The sequence below is a fragment of the Asterias amurensis genome, chromosome 14, assembly GCF_032118995.1.
Source record: "Asterias amurensis chromosome 14, ASM3211899v1".
NCBI classification, from domain to species: Eukaryota; Metazoa; Echinodermata; class Asteroidea; order Forcipulatida; family Asteriidae; genus Asterias; species Asterias amurensis.
This window is the reverse complement of record NC_092661.1, coordinates 12,361,899-12,376,468: the sequence shown is the minus strand read 5'-3', so window position 1 is coordinate 12,376,468 and position 14,570 is coordinate 12,361,899. Positions and strand designations below refer to the sequence as shown.

Here is a 14,570-nt window from a genome sequence, read left to right as displayed (position 1 = left end):
ATAAAAAAACAATCGATAAGATCCAAATTAAAAAAGTTAATTATTTTACATACGAAGGCCTGGAATTATTCTGTTGCCCAGGGCCCAATTTCATAGTAAAAGCAAAAAAACTAGCTGCGCATAACAACAATGCATTTCAAGCACAGCCTTCACATGAAATTGTGCCCTGGTATTGGCCTTTGTGCCCCCCTCAAAACTTTCCTGATGGAAGTGCCATTTGCAAAATGAATGGCCTTGCTCTCTGACAACGATAAATTTCTAGGCCTAGATTAGTTCCACTTAAGGACAGTTTTTACGCAAATTTTTAATAAAAATAATAGACCCCTCAGCAATCGTTACACTATGTTTGTCAGTTAAACATTGGGATTTATGGAATTAGCGATGGCAGGCCTGTATGCTTTGTTTTTGAAAGGGCAAGGGCACCAAGGCATTTTTTCCTTGGTTAAAGGCAACCTAGATGAGGAAATCCTAACATAGAACTCCGTTAAGTGCATTTCACGGGCACCAAGGCATGAAAAGGGGGCATGGAGGCAATCGCCTTTGTTGCCTCCACGAAGTATCAGGCCTGCAATGGTAACATAAGACAGACTGTGTTGTACAATCGTAGTTCCCAAGTGATAGTAGTTTCTCTGAGGAACTTTCTCAACCAAGATCCAAAGACAGTTTAGGCAGTTCTATTGTTTGAAAGATGGTCACAATCACATTCATGACCATGTTTCATGGATCATTTTAAAAGAAAATACAGCTCAAGAGCTGTTTAAGACCCAGTGGCCATTCTGCACCCATGTGATAGCCAGTGTGTTGACATGCTACACACGTTCACACGCTTATTGTTACGCTTTTAAAAGCAATCAATACTAATCAAAGGCCTACTCAATGTGAAATCCATTTCATACAACCATTATGTATCACTTGTACGCAATTTGACCCCTCGCTTAAACAGCGGCTACAGAATAATCTCAATATTTTAACTATTACCTTTTTTTGGCCAAACAGACATCGTAGATACCGATTTATAACCATTTTGCACTTAAAATTTGCATTTGGTAATAAATAATTCAAGTCAAAACAGCTTAAATCTATTATAATGACCCCTTGACGTCAGTGGCGATTTCCCCTATTGGGTTTGAACAAAGTTCTCCAGCTTTGGCAATCTGAGGGCGCTATTTTCCACATCAAATAGCCGCCAATGACATCACGATTCCTTTGTTGCGCGGGTTTGTTTGACCTCACGTTTTTTAGAATTTTGGCTTGGAGTGTTTCGGGGAAAAAACTATTTTTAACATGTTTTAACGTGAGGTACGAGACTCGTTATATTTTTTTCTGTTTCCCGTGGACTGCATCTATTACAAAAATGTAACAACTATATGTTTCTGAGCATTCAGTAGCCCCACCTTAACAGTTGTTTGAATGTCCAACATTGTCCAAGAGTAAAAGTAGAATTCATTATTATTATATTTTTGGATGGAAACAAAACTCTAATCATGCAATTTGACCCCTCACTACAACATCTATTCTAAATCGTCATTTATAAACAATAATAAAAAAAAATAAAATAAAAAAATAAGGTCAGGGCTGGGATTTGAATGTGGAGTGTCAGTTGGTAAAGCGGGAGGCATTCCACTGACTGAGCTACACAGTCAACAGTAGCCAAAAATCCCTACAATTTTATAGCCCATCAATAATTGTATTAAATAATAACATTTTGTTGGCTGCTCGTTTCTGCTTCATGAGGGGGGTTTATATGATTTAACATAATATTATAATGAGGAAGGCCTTTATCAAACCACAGAGTAAGAACTCTAAGTCTAAAGACTCTATGATGATCTCAAATCAGCCTGTAGTACCGCCCGGCGGTGTAAACTGTGATTGCGATACACGTAAACTTCCACCCCCCCCCCCCCCCCCCCACAGCGTGCTGGAAGAGGGTAATAACACGCAGTTACCATCCACTGAAATATAATCTCTTTTCTCCCCACACCAACATCTACAAAAACTCTTTTTTCCCAAGAATTACCCCCGCATGGAACAATCTTCCACTGCCTGTTGTCACTGCCCCGCTCTCCCAGTTCAAATCCACTCTTAATCTACCCTAGTTGCTTCATCGGTCAAACGCGTGCGTAATCTTGGCATGATATCCCATCATGGGACTTTGCCGAGTAGCAAAGTAGAAGTAGAAGTAGAAGATGGTATGGCAACTACTACGCAAACACTACATGCTAAACAGCAAACTCATACTATGAGTCATGTTGTAAATAAATATTTATAATTATAATTTATATAACTTGTGTTCAGTTCAGTATCATGAGTAAACAATAAGTTGTAGTATCACTATCACTGATTAGTGATATACTACAACTTCTTGTATCAGCTGAACTGCTGAATGCAAGTCAAGTGTGTCTGACCATAGAGCAAGGTCTGACTCTGAGCCTTCGGTATGTCAAGTCGAAGAGCAAGGATCGTGTTAATGGTGGTGGATCGATGGTGGTGGGCTTTCTACCTCCATCATGGTCATGATGGTATAGCATGTATGATGTACGTGTATTGTGTATAGTGGTGTAAACAATCTGTCCAAAACACCAGACCATGAGACTCACACCCTCAATTCCGCGCCCTAAATTAAGCAAATTCTCTACAACTGCATTACTAAAACTAGCAATATATCACTCTAAACTTAGAAATAAAACATATCAGATTTATTCTTACCCCCTTACGACATCAGAATAATCCAAAAACGTTCACAAATCGGGAAGAATAGCAGCTGTCAAAATTTTCCAGGGCTGAAGAAATAATTTATTTTCATGAATGACCTCAGTACACCTCTCAAAGGTCAATGGATCACTTTACTCTTTAAAAGGGGTGTATATGCATTGTCACAATTATATTTAATTTATTTTCTAACTAATAAAACAATTCAATACTTGAATTTTAAATTTAAAACTATTACAGTCAAAAATTAAAAAAAATAAATTGATAAAAACTAATGTCATTTGGATTTAGAACGTAAATACTTTGTAAGGTAGTTGATTTGCTCTTACCTTTTATAAAAATGGTGCTGAGCCACATTAATAAAAGCAAAGCATTGAGTTTGACTCCCTTGCTTGGTGGCGCTCTTTAATCTCTCCGCGACAAACATTTATTTCATTTTATTATTTTGAACATTGAAATGATTGTTTTCGCTTTCAGTTTTTCTTTCATCAAAATAATGAACTCCACTAGCACTAGCGAAAACTTTGGGGCACGTTTGCTCCATGCCATGACGGTGGAAGGGCGTTGGATTGCCCCGTGCTCAGGCAGTTAGGCTTCAGACGAGAGGACGGAGCCTGAGGCCGAATCCAAAGTTTAAATTGTGGTTTCGAAAAGGGCCTAGGTCAAGTTAATAAAGAACGCTTGGTGGCGCTGTCTAAAGTTCCCGGTATTTTTTTCAGAAACTTGAAAATGTTAAGTTTTGGTAAACATCGTAAAGTCTTCAATTCCAGGTCTGTTCGTAACAATGATGATCGTGATAAATGCTTCATTTCTATGAGATTTCACACCTTGTTTCCTTCGTCCATGGTGTTCGCAGGAACACGTCCTTATTGAGGTAAGCAGTCCAAAGGCACTTTACTTTACATGCTTTTATTTTACAGAGGACGTTTAAACTTTCGACCAATCAAACAGACACAAAATTGAGCTGAAGTTCTGCAGTCGCGTAAGCTGACAAACGTTACATTGTTGGTTGAGGTGCAATTAAAAATCAACGAGGCATATAAGACACAGATGATTATGTGCAAGCAAGTAAAATAACAGCTTTTACTTGTTTTTGGTTTGATTTAAAGTTAGTTAAAGCCATTATACACTTTCGGAACGAAAAAAAAAAAGTTCACAGATTTACAAATAACTTGCAGGGTTTACAGAAGGTAATCTAATGGTGAAACTGAAAGACTTCTCTTGAAACATTATTCCATGAAATGCTTTACTTTTTGAGAAAACATTAAAACAATTATCAATTCTCGATTTTGAGAATTACGGATTTATTATAAACACATGTCATGAGTCATGACACAGCGAAACGTGCGGAAACAAGGGTGGGTTTTTCCGTTATTTTCCTAAATTTTCACAGGTTTGCTATTTTATATGTAAGTTGTGATACACGAAGAGTGTGGGCCTTGGACAATACTGGTTACCAAAAGTGTCCAATGGCTTTAAAGCCATTGGACCCTTTCGGTACAGAAAAAAAAAAAAAAAAAAGTTCACAGATTTACAAATAACTTACAGGATTTACAGAAGGTAGTGGTGAAAGACTTCTCTTGAAATATTATTCCATGAAATGCTTTACTTTTTGAGAGAAACCATTAAAACAATTATTAGTTCTCGATGTCGAGAATTACGGATTTATTTTAAACACATGTCATGACACGGCGAAACATGCGGAAACAAGGGTGGGTTTGTCCGTTATTTTCTCCCGACCCCGATGAGCAACTGAGCCTAAGTTTTCACAGGTTTGTTATTTTATATGTAAGTTGTGATACACGAAGTGTGGGCCTTGCACAATACTGTTTCCCGAAAGTGTCCAACGGCTTTAATACAGTATGTGGAAAAAATAAAAAATAAAATACAGAAAACAATCAGAAAGACAGTGGAACTTCTTGAACATGCACATCTGGTTCGTTTTTTAATATATTTGTTATGCCCACATTTTTTAGTTACTGTTTTGTTTGCACCTCAACCAATAATTGTGCGAGTACTCATGGTAATGTGGTGCATGATCAGTCAGCCAGAAGTTTCTGCCAACAAACAAATAGGCCTAATAATATGTCAAAATTTCATAAGATGAGTAGGCCTACAGACAGTATTAAATTAAAAAACAGAGTCCCAGTTACTGGGTCTGGATTGATATAATGAATTCTAATAAACATTTAGCTAACTTGTTTTTGCTTGTTTTTGTTATTAAGTGTATTTATAACTATATTAACTTGCATCACTCACAAATGCCACACTGCAGTTCTCCTAAACGAACAGTAATGTAACCCCCCCCCCTCATAATGTTCTGCACCCCCTTTCTTATTCTTCTTCCCTCAGGTGAAGGTGCTAACTGATTGGAGAACAGAGCTGTTTTATCATGGCTGACCAACCTTCACCGTCAGCAGCAGCTGTGCATAGAATCTCTAGACTGAAGGTGGCTGTTGCATGCGCCGTCGTCCGTACAAAGCCAAGTTACTTGACAGCCAAACAGTTTGCAGAGAGCTTGGGGCAGAAGGAAAGGTCAGGGTTTTATCAAGAAGGATATCTGGCTAAGTGCAAATTCACTTTATTTATGAGACAAAAACATTTTAGTTTAATGTTGAATAAATTTAATAATACATGTAGTTGACACAAGACAATACAACCGTTCTTCTTGCAAAACACTTTTTTTTCTTCATAATATGTATGCTAAATATCATACAGCATCTTGATGGGCTTTATAATCTACAGAACACTTTGAGACAATCCTTTTTTTAGTCTTAATGTGCTGCCGTCCAAAAACCTGGGACAAATTTCAAAGAGCGGCTTAAGCGGACAATTTCTGAGCAGAGAAATGAGCAGGATACCAGGCACAATTGTATATGTGTCATAGTAGTTTGGCTGGTAATCTGTTAGGCATAGTTTTGTTGTGCTATGCGATTGTTTGTGCTTTAAAGGCAGTGGACACTATTGGTAATTACTCAAAATAATTATTAGCATAAAACCTTTCTTGGTGACCAGTAATGGGGAGAGGTTGATGGTATAAAACATTGTGAGAAACAGCTCCCTCTGAAGTGCCACAGTTTTCCAGAAAGAAGTAATTTTCCACGAATTTGATTTTGAGACCTTAGATTTAGAATTTGAGGTCTCGAAATCAACCATCTAAACGCGCACAACTTCTTGTGACAAGAGTCTTTTTTTCGTTCATTATTTTCTCGCATATTCGATGACTGATTGAGCTCAAATTTTTAAAGGTTTGTTATTTCATGCATAAGTTGGGATACACCAAGTGAGAAGACTGGTCTTTGACAATTACCAATAATGTCCACTGTCTTGACTTTAAAAACAGCTTTTTATAATTTGGTTTTGACTTGATGAATTGTTGATGCAATTCACCCACTACCGCAAATGTCTCTCTCATTTATAAAAATTTGTCCCTTTCTCAGGAAGACACAATCTGATTGGAAGAGCAGAGCAACGGAGCTTGAGGCAGAGCTACTGAGGACAAGACAGCAGTTAGCCATGACAAGGCTGAGGGAGGAAGGACACTTCCAAGAACAGCATTCCATGGACTGGGACGCTGATGATGAGATTGGTAATATTTAGTGAAAATGTTTCAATTTTTCACTAATATCTAATGATGAGAACAAACCAATGAAAAAGTGGTGGGTTTGCTGTCTACTTAGATTTTGATGTTTTTATTGTGAAAATTGTCAACTGCAATTTGACCTTTTGAACGACACCAAAGGCTCTGATAAATGGAAAGCTTCTTATGCAAACAGTGAGAAAACAAAATATTTCATTATGAGTGAAAAGTTTTAAAGGTACTTCATTGCAAATCTGTTATGGGTCATTCCACCAAGTTGAGAAACAGTGTTTGATTTTTGTGCAATATTTGTCGATAAAAAATATCAAAAGAAATCAGTTATTTGACTCAATTATCACATGTAACATTCTCCTTTGAGTGTGAAAATGTTTGATGAAGTATGAGTTTGTTTTAATGTATTTTAATGGAAATGTTTATGAAAAATGTGTGATTTGGATGTAGCACAGTTGAGATTTGAATAAATTTGAGGTATAGGAAACTTGTTTGTTGTCTGGCAAAATAAACAATCCATCTACAAATCAATCACTTGTGCTGTACATACACCTCGGGGCCTATATTCTTCTTATTTATTTTAATGATATCTGTAATTAATGATATCTGTAAAAGATTCATCAATTTAATTTTGCTGCATTTTGCTTACACTTTTTAGCTTAATGTTTATAATATGTAAAACACTGCACAGCGTTTTGGGATTTTTTATGTAAGACACTATATTAAAAATAAATTATTATTATTATTATTATTATTATTATTATTATTATTATTATTTATTTCCTTGTCTCAAGATACCTCTCAAGATCCCGAACTCATCCCGATGTCCTCCTCAGCCTGCCCTGACAGAATCACCTTCCCAACCCCTCCGTCATCCATGCCAACAGAGCCTCCGCCCAAACCCTCCTTCCATGACCACATCAGGGCCAACTCCCAATTCATCCATGCCGTGACCAGACTTCACTCATTACCGGACTTCGCCCGACTCACACATCGAGACGTCTCCCTCACCCTGAGGGATTCGTTCTCGAGCGGCGTCGAACATCTCCTGAGATATCTCGGCAGTCGTTTGGATTCTAACGATACGTTGCCATGGAAACTGCAGCAGGATGCAATTAGAGGGATTGTGAGGACGCTGGATTGTTGCAGGATGATGGAGGTTAGACGGGAGCTGATCAAGGATGGGGAGAGGCTGGCGCAGGAGGTGCTGAGATTAATCATGTATGATGATCATTTGAATCAGGTGAGTGCTACCTAAAGACACTGGGCACTATTGGTAATTGTCAAAGACCAGTATTCTCACTTGGTGTATTCCAACATATATGCATTAAATAACATATCTGTGAAATTTTTTACTCAATAGGTCATTGAAGTTGCAAGAGAATAATAATAGAAAAAACACCCATGTTACACAAATTTGTGTGCTTTCAGATGCCTAATAAAGGGCTTCATGCCTGAAGTCTTTTTTTACATTTGAGTAAGAAATTACCTCTTTCTCAAAAACTACGTTACTTCAGAGGGAGACGCTTTTCACAATGTTTTATACTATCATCAGCTCCTCGTTACAAAGCAAGTATCTATGCTCACAATTATTCTTAGTATTTACAAATGGTGTTCAATGTCTTTAAGTTCAAAATGCAGTTTTATGATGCATTAATTTTCCAATAGATTCTAAAAAGTCTCTAACCTCACTTTAGGATGACAATTTTCAGTTTATCTTCTACTCTTTCATAGCAAAATTTGAAAAATTACATCATACGACATAAAAAACAAAACTGTTCTGTGCTTTAGTTAAAAAAAGAGGACATTTTCGCACCAATTTGGCGTTTGGTTGAAAATTGATCAAAATTTAGGAATAAAATGAAAATTCTCTGCTTACATTCCATATATTTTAGGCTGGAAATCATCAAAAGTTTTTGGATGTTTTAGTTTTGCACTTAGTTTTAACCTGAGGTTAATGACTTGCATTTGTTCTTCAAGTTTGTGGATTACAAAACTGCATTTGACCTTGGAGCCAAATTTCAACATGAAAGATCCCTGTTGGTAAAGTTCACTGCTGTATTTAAAGAAGAAATTGTGCATTTGTGTTTTTTATATCTTTCTCAACAGTGTTTCAGGAAGCAGCAGCTTTGCTCACTACTTCTCAGCCTGTCATCATCTCAAGAACTCATTCCTGTAATTTTGAATTCCGCCATCACCCACATCGAAACTGTAGCCCTCATGTTACGCCAGTCCCTCTCACATGGAAGCTTCGAACCATCCCTCTCTGAGAATAGCTCCTACCTACTGTCAGTGATGGAAGATGTTCTGCTGTCTCCACGTACTGGTTCATCCACATGCAAGGGGGTGGACGGATTGAGGAGGGGCAAAATAGCTGGATGGATAGAGAGACTTGAAGAAAGTTTGTTGCATATCTCGGAGGATTTCCCGCTGTTTGCTCAACATGTGTGGAAGGTCGTCAGTATTCTGGAGTGGTTCAGAACTTTACAAACTGAAATTGAAGATCAATAAAGGACATGAGGATCTCATATTGTAGACATGCATATTTTAAAGCCATTGTACACTTTCGGTAAACAGTATTGTCCAAAGGCCACACTTTGTGTATCACAACTTATATATAAAATAACAAACCTGTGAATATTTTGACTCAATCGGTCATCGAAGTCGGGAGAAAATAACGAGAAAACCAACCCTTGTTTCTGCACGTTTCGCCGTGTCATGACATGTGTTTAAAATAAATCCGTTATTCTCGCTATCGAGAATTGATTATTGTTTTAATGTTTTCTTTAAAAGTAAAGCATTTCATGAAATAATATTTCAAGAGAAGTCTTTCACCACTACCTTCTGTAAACCCTGTAAGTTATTTGTAAATCTGTGAACTTTTTTTGTTTCTGTACCGAAAGTGTCCAATGGCTTTAAACTGTACTTTTTGGAGGGGACAGGATTCAGGGGGGGGGGGGGTTTAGGGGGTGGAGATCTGAAAAGGGGGGAGATAGAATCATGGTAGAGTCTATTATCGCCCTGTTGCCCTAGTCTTACCTCTCTGCGTTGAGTCATATTCTTAGGGTGAAAAACCATTACTTTTATAAAGCATTCATGAAGGAATGAGTTGTCTATGGATTGGGTCCTTTTTTTCGAGCTATAAAAAGCGTTTGTTGTAAAAGTAATATTAGTGATCAACAATATACCTTTGCATTTGTGTGGTTTTCTTTTTTTCTTTGTGAACGAACTAACATGCTCTGCCATTTTGTGGAACAAGTTTGTTGACTCCACAACATGGTTGACTGTATAACGAAGAGCAAGTTCAAGTGAGGCACTATAGTCGACTATAGTCGACCATTGGTTTATTTTGCCTGGTACCCAGGATGTATTAAATGCATAGGTAATCATGGAACATTGACCAGTGGTTGACAAATGGTCGCCACCCGAACTTGCTCCTAGTAAAAGGAAAACCACATAAATTCGAGCCATATTGATTTCGTAACAAAAGCTTTTGTAGATCAAAGCCAGCGAACCAAGGGCAGTGTGTCCCTTTAATGTTAAAGGCAGTGTACACTATTGGTAATTACTCAAAATAGTTATCATCATAAAACCTTTCATGATTACGAGTAATGGGGAGAGGTTGATGGTATAAAACATTGTGAGAAACAGCTCCCCCCTGAAGTGACGTAGTTTTTGAGAAAGGAGTAATTTTTTCACGAATTTGATTTCGAGACCTCAAGTTTAGAATTTGAGGTCTCGAAATCAAGCATCAGAAAGCACACAACTTCGTGTGACAAGGGTGTTTTTTTCTTTCATTATTGACCGACTGAGCTCAAATTTTCACAGGTTTGTTATTTCATGCATATATGTTGAGATACACGAACTGTGAAGGCTAGTCTTTGACAATTACCGAGAGTGTCCACTGTCTTTAATATATAATGTCAACACTAAATGGCATGATTGTCTCGTCCCTTCAGTTTACTGTCTGAGTTACCCTAAAGTAATGATAATAATCAGGGTTTTTTTTGTTGTAATAAATCATACATTGCGTAAAGGACTTGCCACTTAAAAAAAATGTTTTACTTAAAGGAGAGGTACAATATGCTTGGTAATTAGTCCTAAAATGAATGACAAAAACATTTGGTTAGAAGTCAACAGCAGTGTTTGAAAGTATCGAGCATTTTTGAGAATCATTTTACTTCGGAGTAATGCGGTAAAGTAAAACAAAAAAATAGGGCTAAAATTTGAATCTGATAAGTGTTTGTGTATTCCTATCATTAGGGTAGGGATAATTCTCCTGTTTGGACATTTTTGCACCGGATTTTTTTACGATATCTAAAAAACGGAACCACCTTTCGAAACGAAGTTTTTACAAGCTTTTGTTTTGTTTTATTTTGTATACATTTACAATGTACATTTATATATGATTAAAGGGAAGGTACACGTTTGGTAATTACTCAAAACAAATATTAACTTAAAAACTGACTTGGTAACTAGTTATGGAGAGCTGATGATAGTATAAAACATTGTGGGAAACGACTCCCTCTGAAGTAACGTAGTTTTGAGAAAGAGGTGATTTCTCACTAAAATAATAAAAGACTTCTAGCTAGAAGTCTTTTATTCCTATCTGAAAGCACACAAATTCGTCCAACAAGGGTGTTTTTCTTTCACCATTTTCTTCCAACTCCGATGACAAATTGTGTTAAAATGTTCACATGTTTTTTATTTTATGTATATGTTGAGATACATTAAGTGAGAACACTGGTCTTTGACAATTACCAACAGTGTACCTTCCCTTTGACCCTCGAACCAGTCACCACAGTTAGAGCTCTCACTGACCAATTTGGTTTTTCATCTGCCACATCTGGGGGAAAAAATCCACTGGACCTGCTATTTCAGTTTATCCTGTACTGGGGCATCTGTCAACACCTCAAAGTGGAATCGCAGACTTTGGCGCACAATTTAGCCTGGGGTTGGGAAAATAAAGCTAGTTAGTCCATAAGTGCATGTCCTGGAGTTTGCTGTCACTATACAGTTTTTGTATGGTAAAAACAAAACAATATTTCTGAACTAAATTATTATTATTTTGCGCAAGTGAACCCTTAGTGACTGAGCCACGATTGCACGTTCAGAAACTATAGTGGCGCTTTCCAGGGATAAAACAAACGAACGGTTCCGAAAAACAAAGGTACACTTTGCCTTTAACAAAGAGGATAAACACAAGAAAGAAAGAAGAACAAAGAGGGAAATAAACAAGACAATATGTTTTGTGGATTTTTATTTATTTATAATAAAGCCACATGTAATACTGCACAAAAAAATGCAAAAGTAGTCACAAAAGAAAACGCAAAATGTGTAATTCCAAGAAATGGGTTGAAAGAAACGAAAACACATACAACAATCGTCTTCTCTGTAGGTTGTGCATGTTTTCAGTAAATTCTGTTCATTTTGGTTCAAGATAATTTTAATTAGCTATTGGGAGAAGTTCTCTAGAGAAATTTGGGCCGTCCAAAGTGCTGTCAAAGGCTAGGGAACGGCGTTCAAGATGGGGGCAAACAATTTACACCCAACTCGTATGACCTGAACTTCCGGACGTACCGGAAGATCGAAGTTTGCACTTGTTTGTCTTCTGCAAAAAACAAAAACCGCCCCACATTTTCAGCCAAGGCACTACAAGTCAGAAAATGGAATAAGCCCTTAAAACATGGTTTATTGATAAGTGGTTTGAACCACAATTCCCCTTACGTCACCATCAGGATAATCTTAGATGCTTACCGTAAGCACACAAAAAGGCACGCTTACCTTTTGGTGCGAATGCTAATAAATGACATAACATGTAATTCCAGTGGAAACTGTCGTGGTTACCAGCCAAAAATCAGTGATATTTCATTTACACAACTGGTCCACTCATTTGTTGATTAGCAAAGAAATATTCTATGCAGTAGGCCTATATTCTACTTTATGAAATGTTGCCATTACCGGCGAATTTTCTTGCTAAGCTGTAAAATACGCATACTCTTAAAGGCAGTGTACACTATTGGTAATTACTCAAAATAATTATTATCATAAAATCTTACTTGGTGACGAGTAATGGGGAGAGGTTGCTAGTATAAAACATTGTAAGAAACGGCTCCCTCTGAAGTAACGTAGTTTTTGAGAAAGAAGTAATTTTTCACCAAATTGATTTCGAGACCTCAGATTTAGAATTTGAGGTCTCGAAATCAAGCATCTAAACGCACACTACTTCGTGTGACAGGGGTGTTTTCTCTTTCATTATTATCTCGCAACTTCGACGACCGATTGAGTTCAAATTTTCACAGGTTTGTTATTTTGTGCGTATGTTGAGATACACCAAGTGAGAAGACTGGTCTTTGACAAGAACCAATAGTGTCCTTTCTTTAAGCAAATCTGTCTGCTATAGTTACCAGGGAAATTGTCTTTACCAGAAAGAAGCTCCATGAAATTAGCCATCTCAAAATGGTGGGCGCGGCAGCAGCATTGTCACCGCAAAGGCCAGAAGGCATGAAATTAAAACATTTAACCTTTTATTTTGGTAACAAACATTTTTATTCTGAATAAGTAATCGCAAACGTTTTAACAATTAATAACGTACATTGATGGGTATACCTTTATGATGAGTGCTTCGCGAAACAGTAATGTTGTTTCAATAATTTGCATCACAGTACGTACTACTAAATCATCATTAATGCTGGCAGGGAAAAATTGAACCCAAACGAGAAAAACAAATTGGCAATGCTAAAACAAAACCAGTAATTCTTCTCTGTTAGTGCTCCGTATAGGTTTAGAAGAACAGGCAATAGATGTTTTGATTTAATACGGGTGGGTTTTTATACAGCGGCGGTCTTTTTTCGGCGTGAATAATTCGACTGCCTTGAGCAGGGCTAAGTAATTACCAACATGACCAATAGTGTCCACTGCCTTTAAGAGACCAAGGCAAAATCACAATTTCGAAAAGGCTCGTTCAAATTGGCCCACTCATGTTCAGAAAAGAGAGGCTACTAACTGTCCATATATGCTTTAGGTATACCGCAGCTGCAAACTATTCCTTTGTATTCTTTGACAGCGGATCATCTTCTTCATAACTTTTTTAAAATCTGGATGTATAACTGCATAAATAATCGGATTGACGCAACTGTTGGAGAGCAACATAACGCCGGTCCATGGCAAAAACTTCCGGGAAGGTGTCGTGCCTATATTCACGGTAACAAAATAGGGAGTGGCGCAAATGACGAAAGCTAGCACAATGTTCAGAAGGTTTTTTGTAACTTGGAGCTGTCGCTTGTGTAGGTTCCCCTTGATGGTTCGGTTCCCTTCCTCTCGTCCATTCACTTTAGCGGAAACGGTGGGTGCCCCTGTGACTCTTCGTGTGATCGTGCGGAGAAAACAGACTATGGAAAGATAACACACAACGACGACGGATAGTGGAATGACATAGAATACAGCCGATCGCATGATATTTGAGGTCAAACCATATGTTTTGTGGTGTATTGTACAGCTACTGAAATACTCGTCATAACCGAGCACGCGGGTGGATATTGCGGACAAGACGAATGGGAGAGGAATAGCCCAGGAGACGCCAACCATAACGGCCAGCTTCCGGGGAGTGTAAAGCCAGCAGACGGTACGGCGAGACTTGGTTATGACCACCCAACGGTTTACAGCTATCAGAGCCAGACTGTTGATGCTGCAGCCCAGAGACTCGCTTGACACGATCGCCGAGGTGACGCACAACCATTGTGCGTTCACGATGGGCCAGCCGTGGACGCTAAGCGTTGCAACGGTCTGCCATGGCATGAACAAACAGTTCAACAAGTCGGCTACGGCTAGGTTCGCCACGAAGAAGTTCGTCGTCGTCTGGAGTTTTTTTGACAGTATGAAGGCGACGATGACCCCGGTGTTGCCAACGGCCCCTGCAATCGCAATCAGGACCACGAGACCAGCGAGGATCTGCCTCTGGTAAAAGTATTGATAGGCAGATTCTACCACTTGATTTCCTTGTGTACTATTCATCAGTAAGTCATCATCAATACTCGAAGTAGACGTTTCTGCAACAAAGTTTTCCATTTTCGGGCAGACAACTCAGTTTTAACATAGTCCTCATAGAATTCTATAACCGTGAAGCTGTGTGCGTAGTAGTAAATGTATAGCTACAAAGGAAAACATGTCATTATGGTTTGCAAACTAAATCGTTATGAGTGACAAATGATTTCGTCTTCAGGCAAATCTACGGCTAAGTGCTACAATAAATCTTGAACTTTAACGATGC

General features: G+C 38.0%; 3 protein-coding genes across 5 annotated transcripts in view; 1 reads left to right on the top strand and 2 right to left on the bottom strand.

The window, feature by feature from the left end:
• LOC139946829 (intermembrane lipid transfer protein VPS13A-like) overlaps positions 1 to 2,794 on the bottom strand; it is a 108,235-nt gene extending 105,441 nt beyond the window's left edge. For all 3 annotated transcript variants that reach the window (XM_071944545.1, XM_071944546.1, XM_071944547.1), the window contains exon 1: positions 2,707 to 2,794. The gene's annotated coding sequence lies outside the window, so the exon portion shown is untranslated. The remainder of the gene's footprint in view (positions 1 to 2,706) is intronic.
• Positions 2,795 to 3,433: 639 nt separating this feature from the next.
• On the top strand, positions 3,434 to 9,227 carry LOC139947200 (meiosis-specific protein MEI4-like). Its single transcript, XM_071945070.1, has 5 exons — positions 3,434 to 3,583; positions 5,062 to 5,244; positions 6,150 to 6,298; positions 7,096 to 7,544; positions 8,411 to 9,227. The coding sequence occupies exons 2-5, from the start codon at positions 5,102 to 5,104 to the stop codon at positions 8,810 to 8,812; spliced, it is 1,143 nt and encodes a 380-aa protein (XP_071801171.1). The 5' UTR covers positions 3,434 to 3,583; positions 5,062 to 5,101; the 3' UTR covers positions 8,813 to 9,227.
• Positions 9,228 to 13,321: 4,094 nt separating this feature from the next.
• On the bottom strand, positions 13,322 to 14,368 carry LOC139947401 (somatostatin receptor type 2-like). The gene is made up of 2 exons (XM_071945304.1): positions 13,655 to 14,368; positions 13,322 to 13,618 (listed from the first exon to the last, which is right to left on the bottom strand). Exons 1-2 carry the CDS (start codon positions 14,366 to 14,368, stop codon positions 13,322 to 13,324), a joined length of 1,011 nt encoding a protein of 336 aa, XP_071801405.1.
• Positions 14,369 to 14,570: the final 202 nt, after the last annotated feature.

Coding starts and splice junctions, on each gene's coding strand:
- LOC139947200 (XM_071945070.1), top strand. CDS start 5,102: ATGGCTGACCAACCTTCACCGTCAGCAGCAGCTGTGCATAGAATCTCT. Junction 5,245..6,149: donor AGCTTGGGGCAGAAGGAAAG/GTCAGGGTTTTA, acceptor TCCCTTTCTCAG/GAAGACACAATCTGATTGGA. Junction 7,545..8,410: donor ATGATGATCATTTGAATCAG/GTGAGTGCTACC, acceptor CTTTCTCAACAG/TGTTTCAGGAAGCAGCAGCT.
- LOC139947401 (XM_071945304.1), bottom strand. CDS start 14,368: ATGGAAAACTTTGTTGCAGAAACGTCTACTTCGAGTATTGATGATGAC. Junction 13,619..13,654: donor TCACACGAAGAGTCACAGGG/GCACCCACCGTT, acceptor AATGGACGAGAG/GAAGGGAACCGAACCATCAA.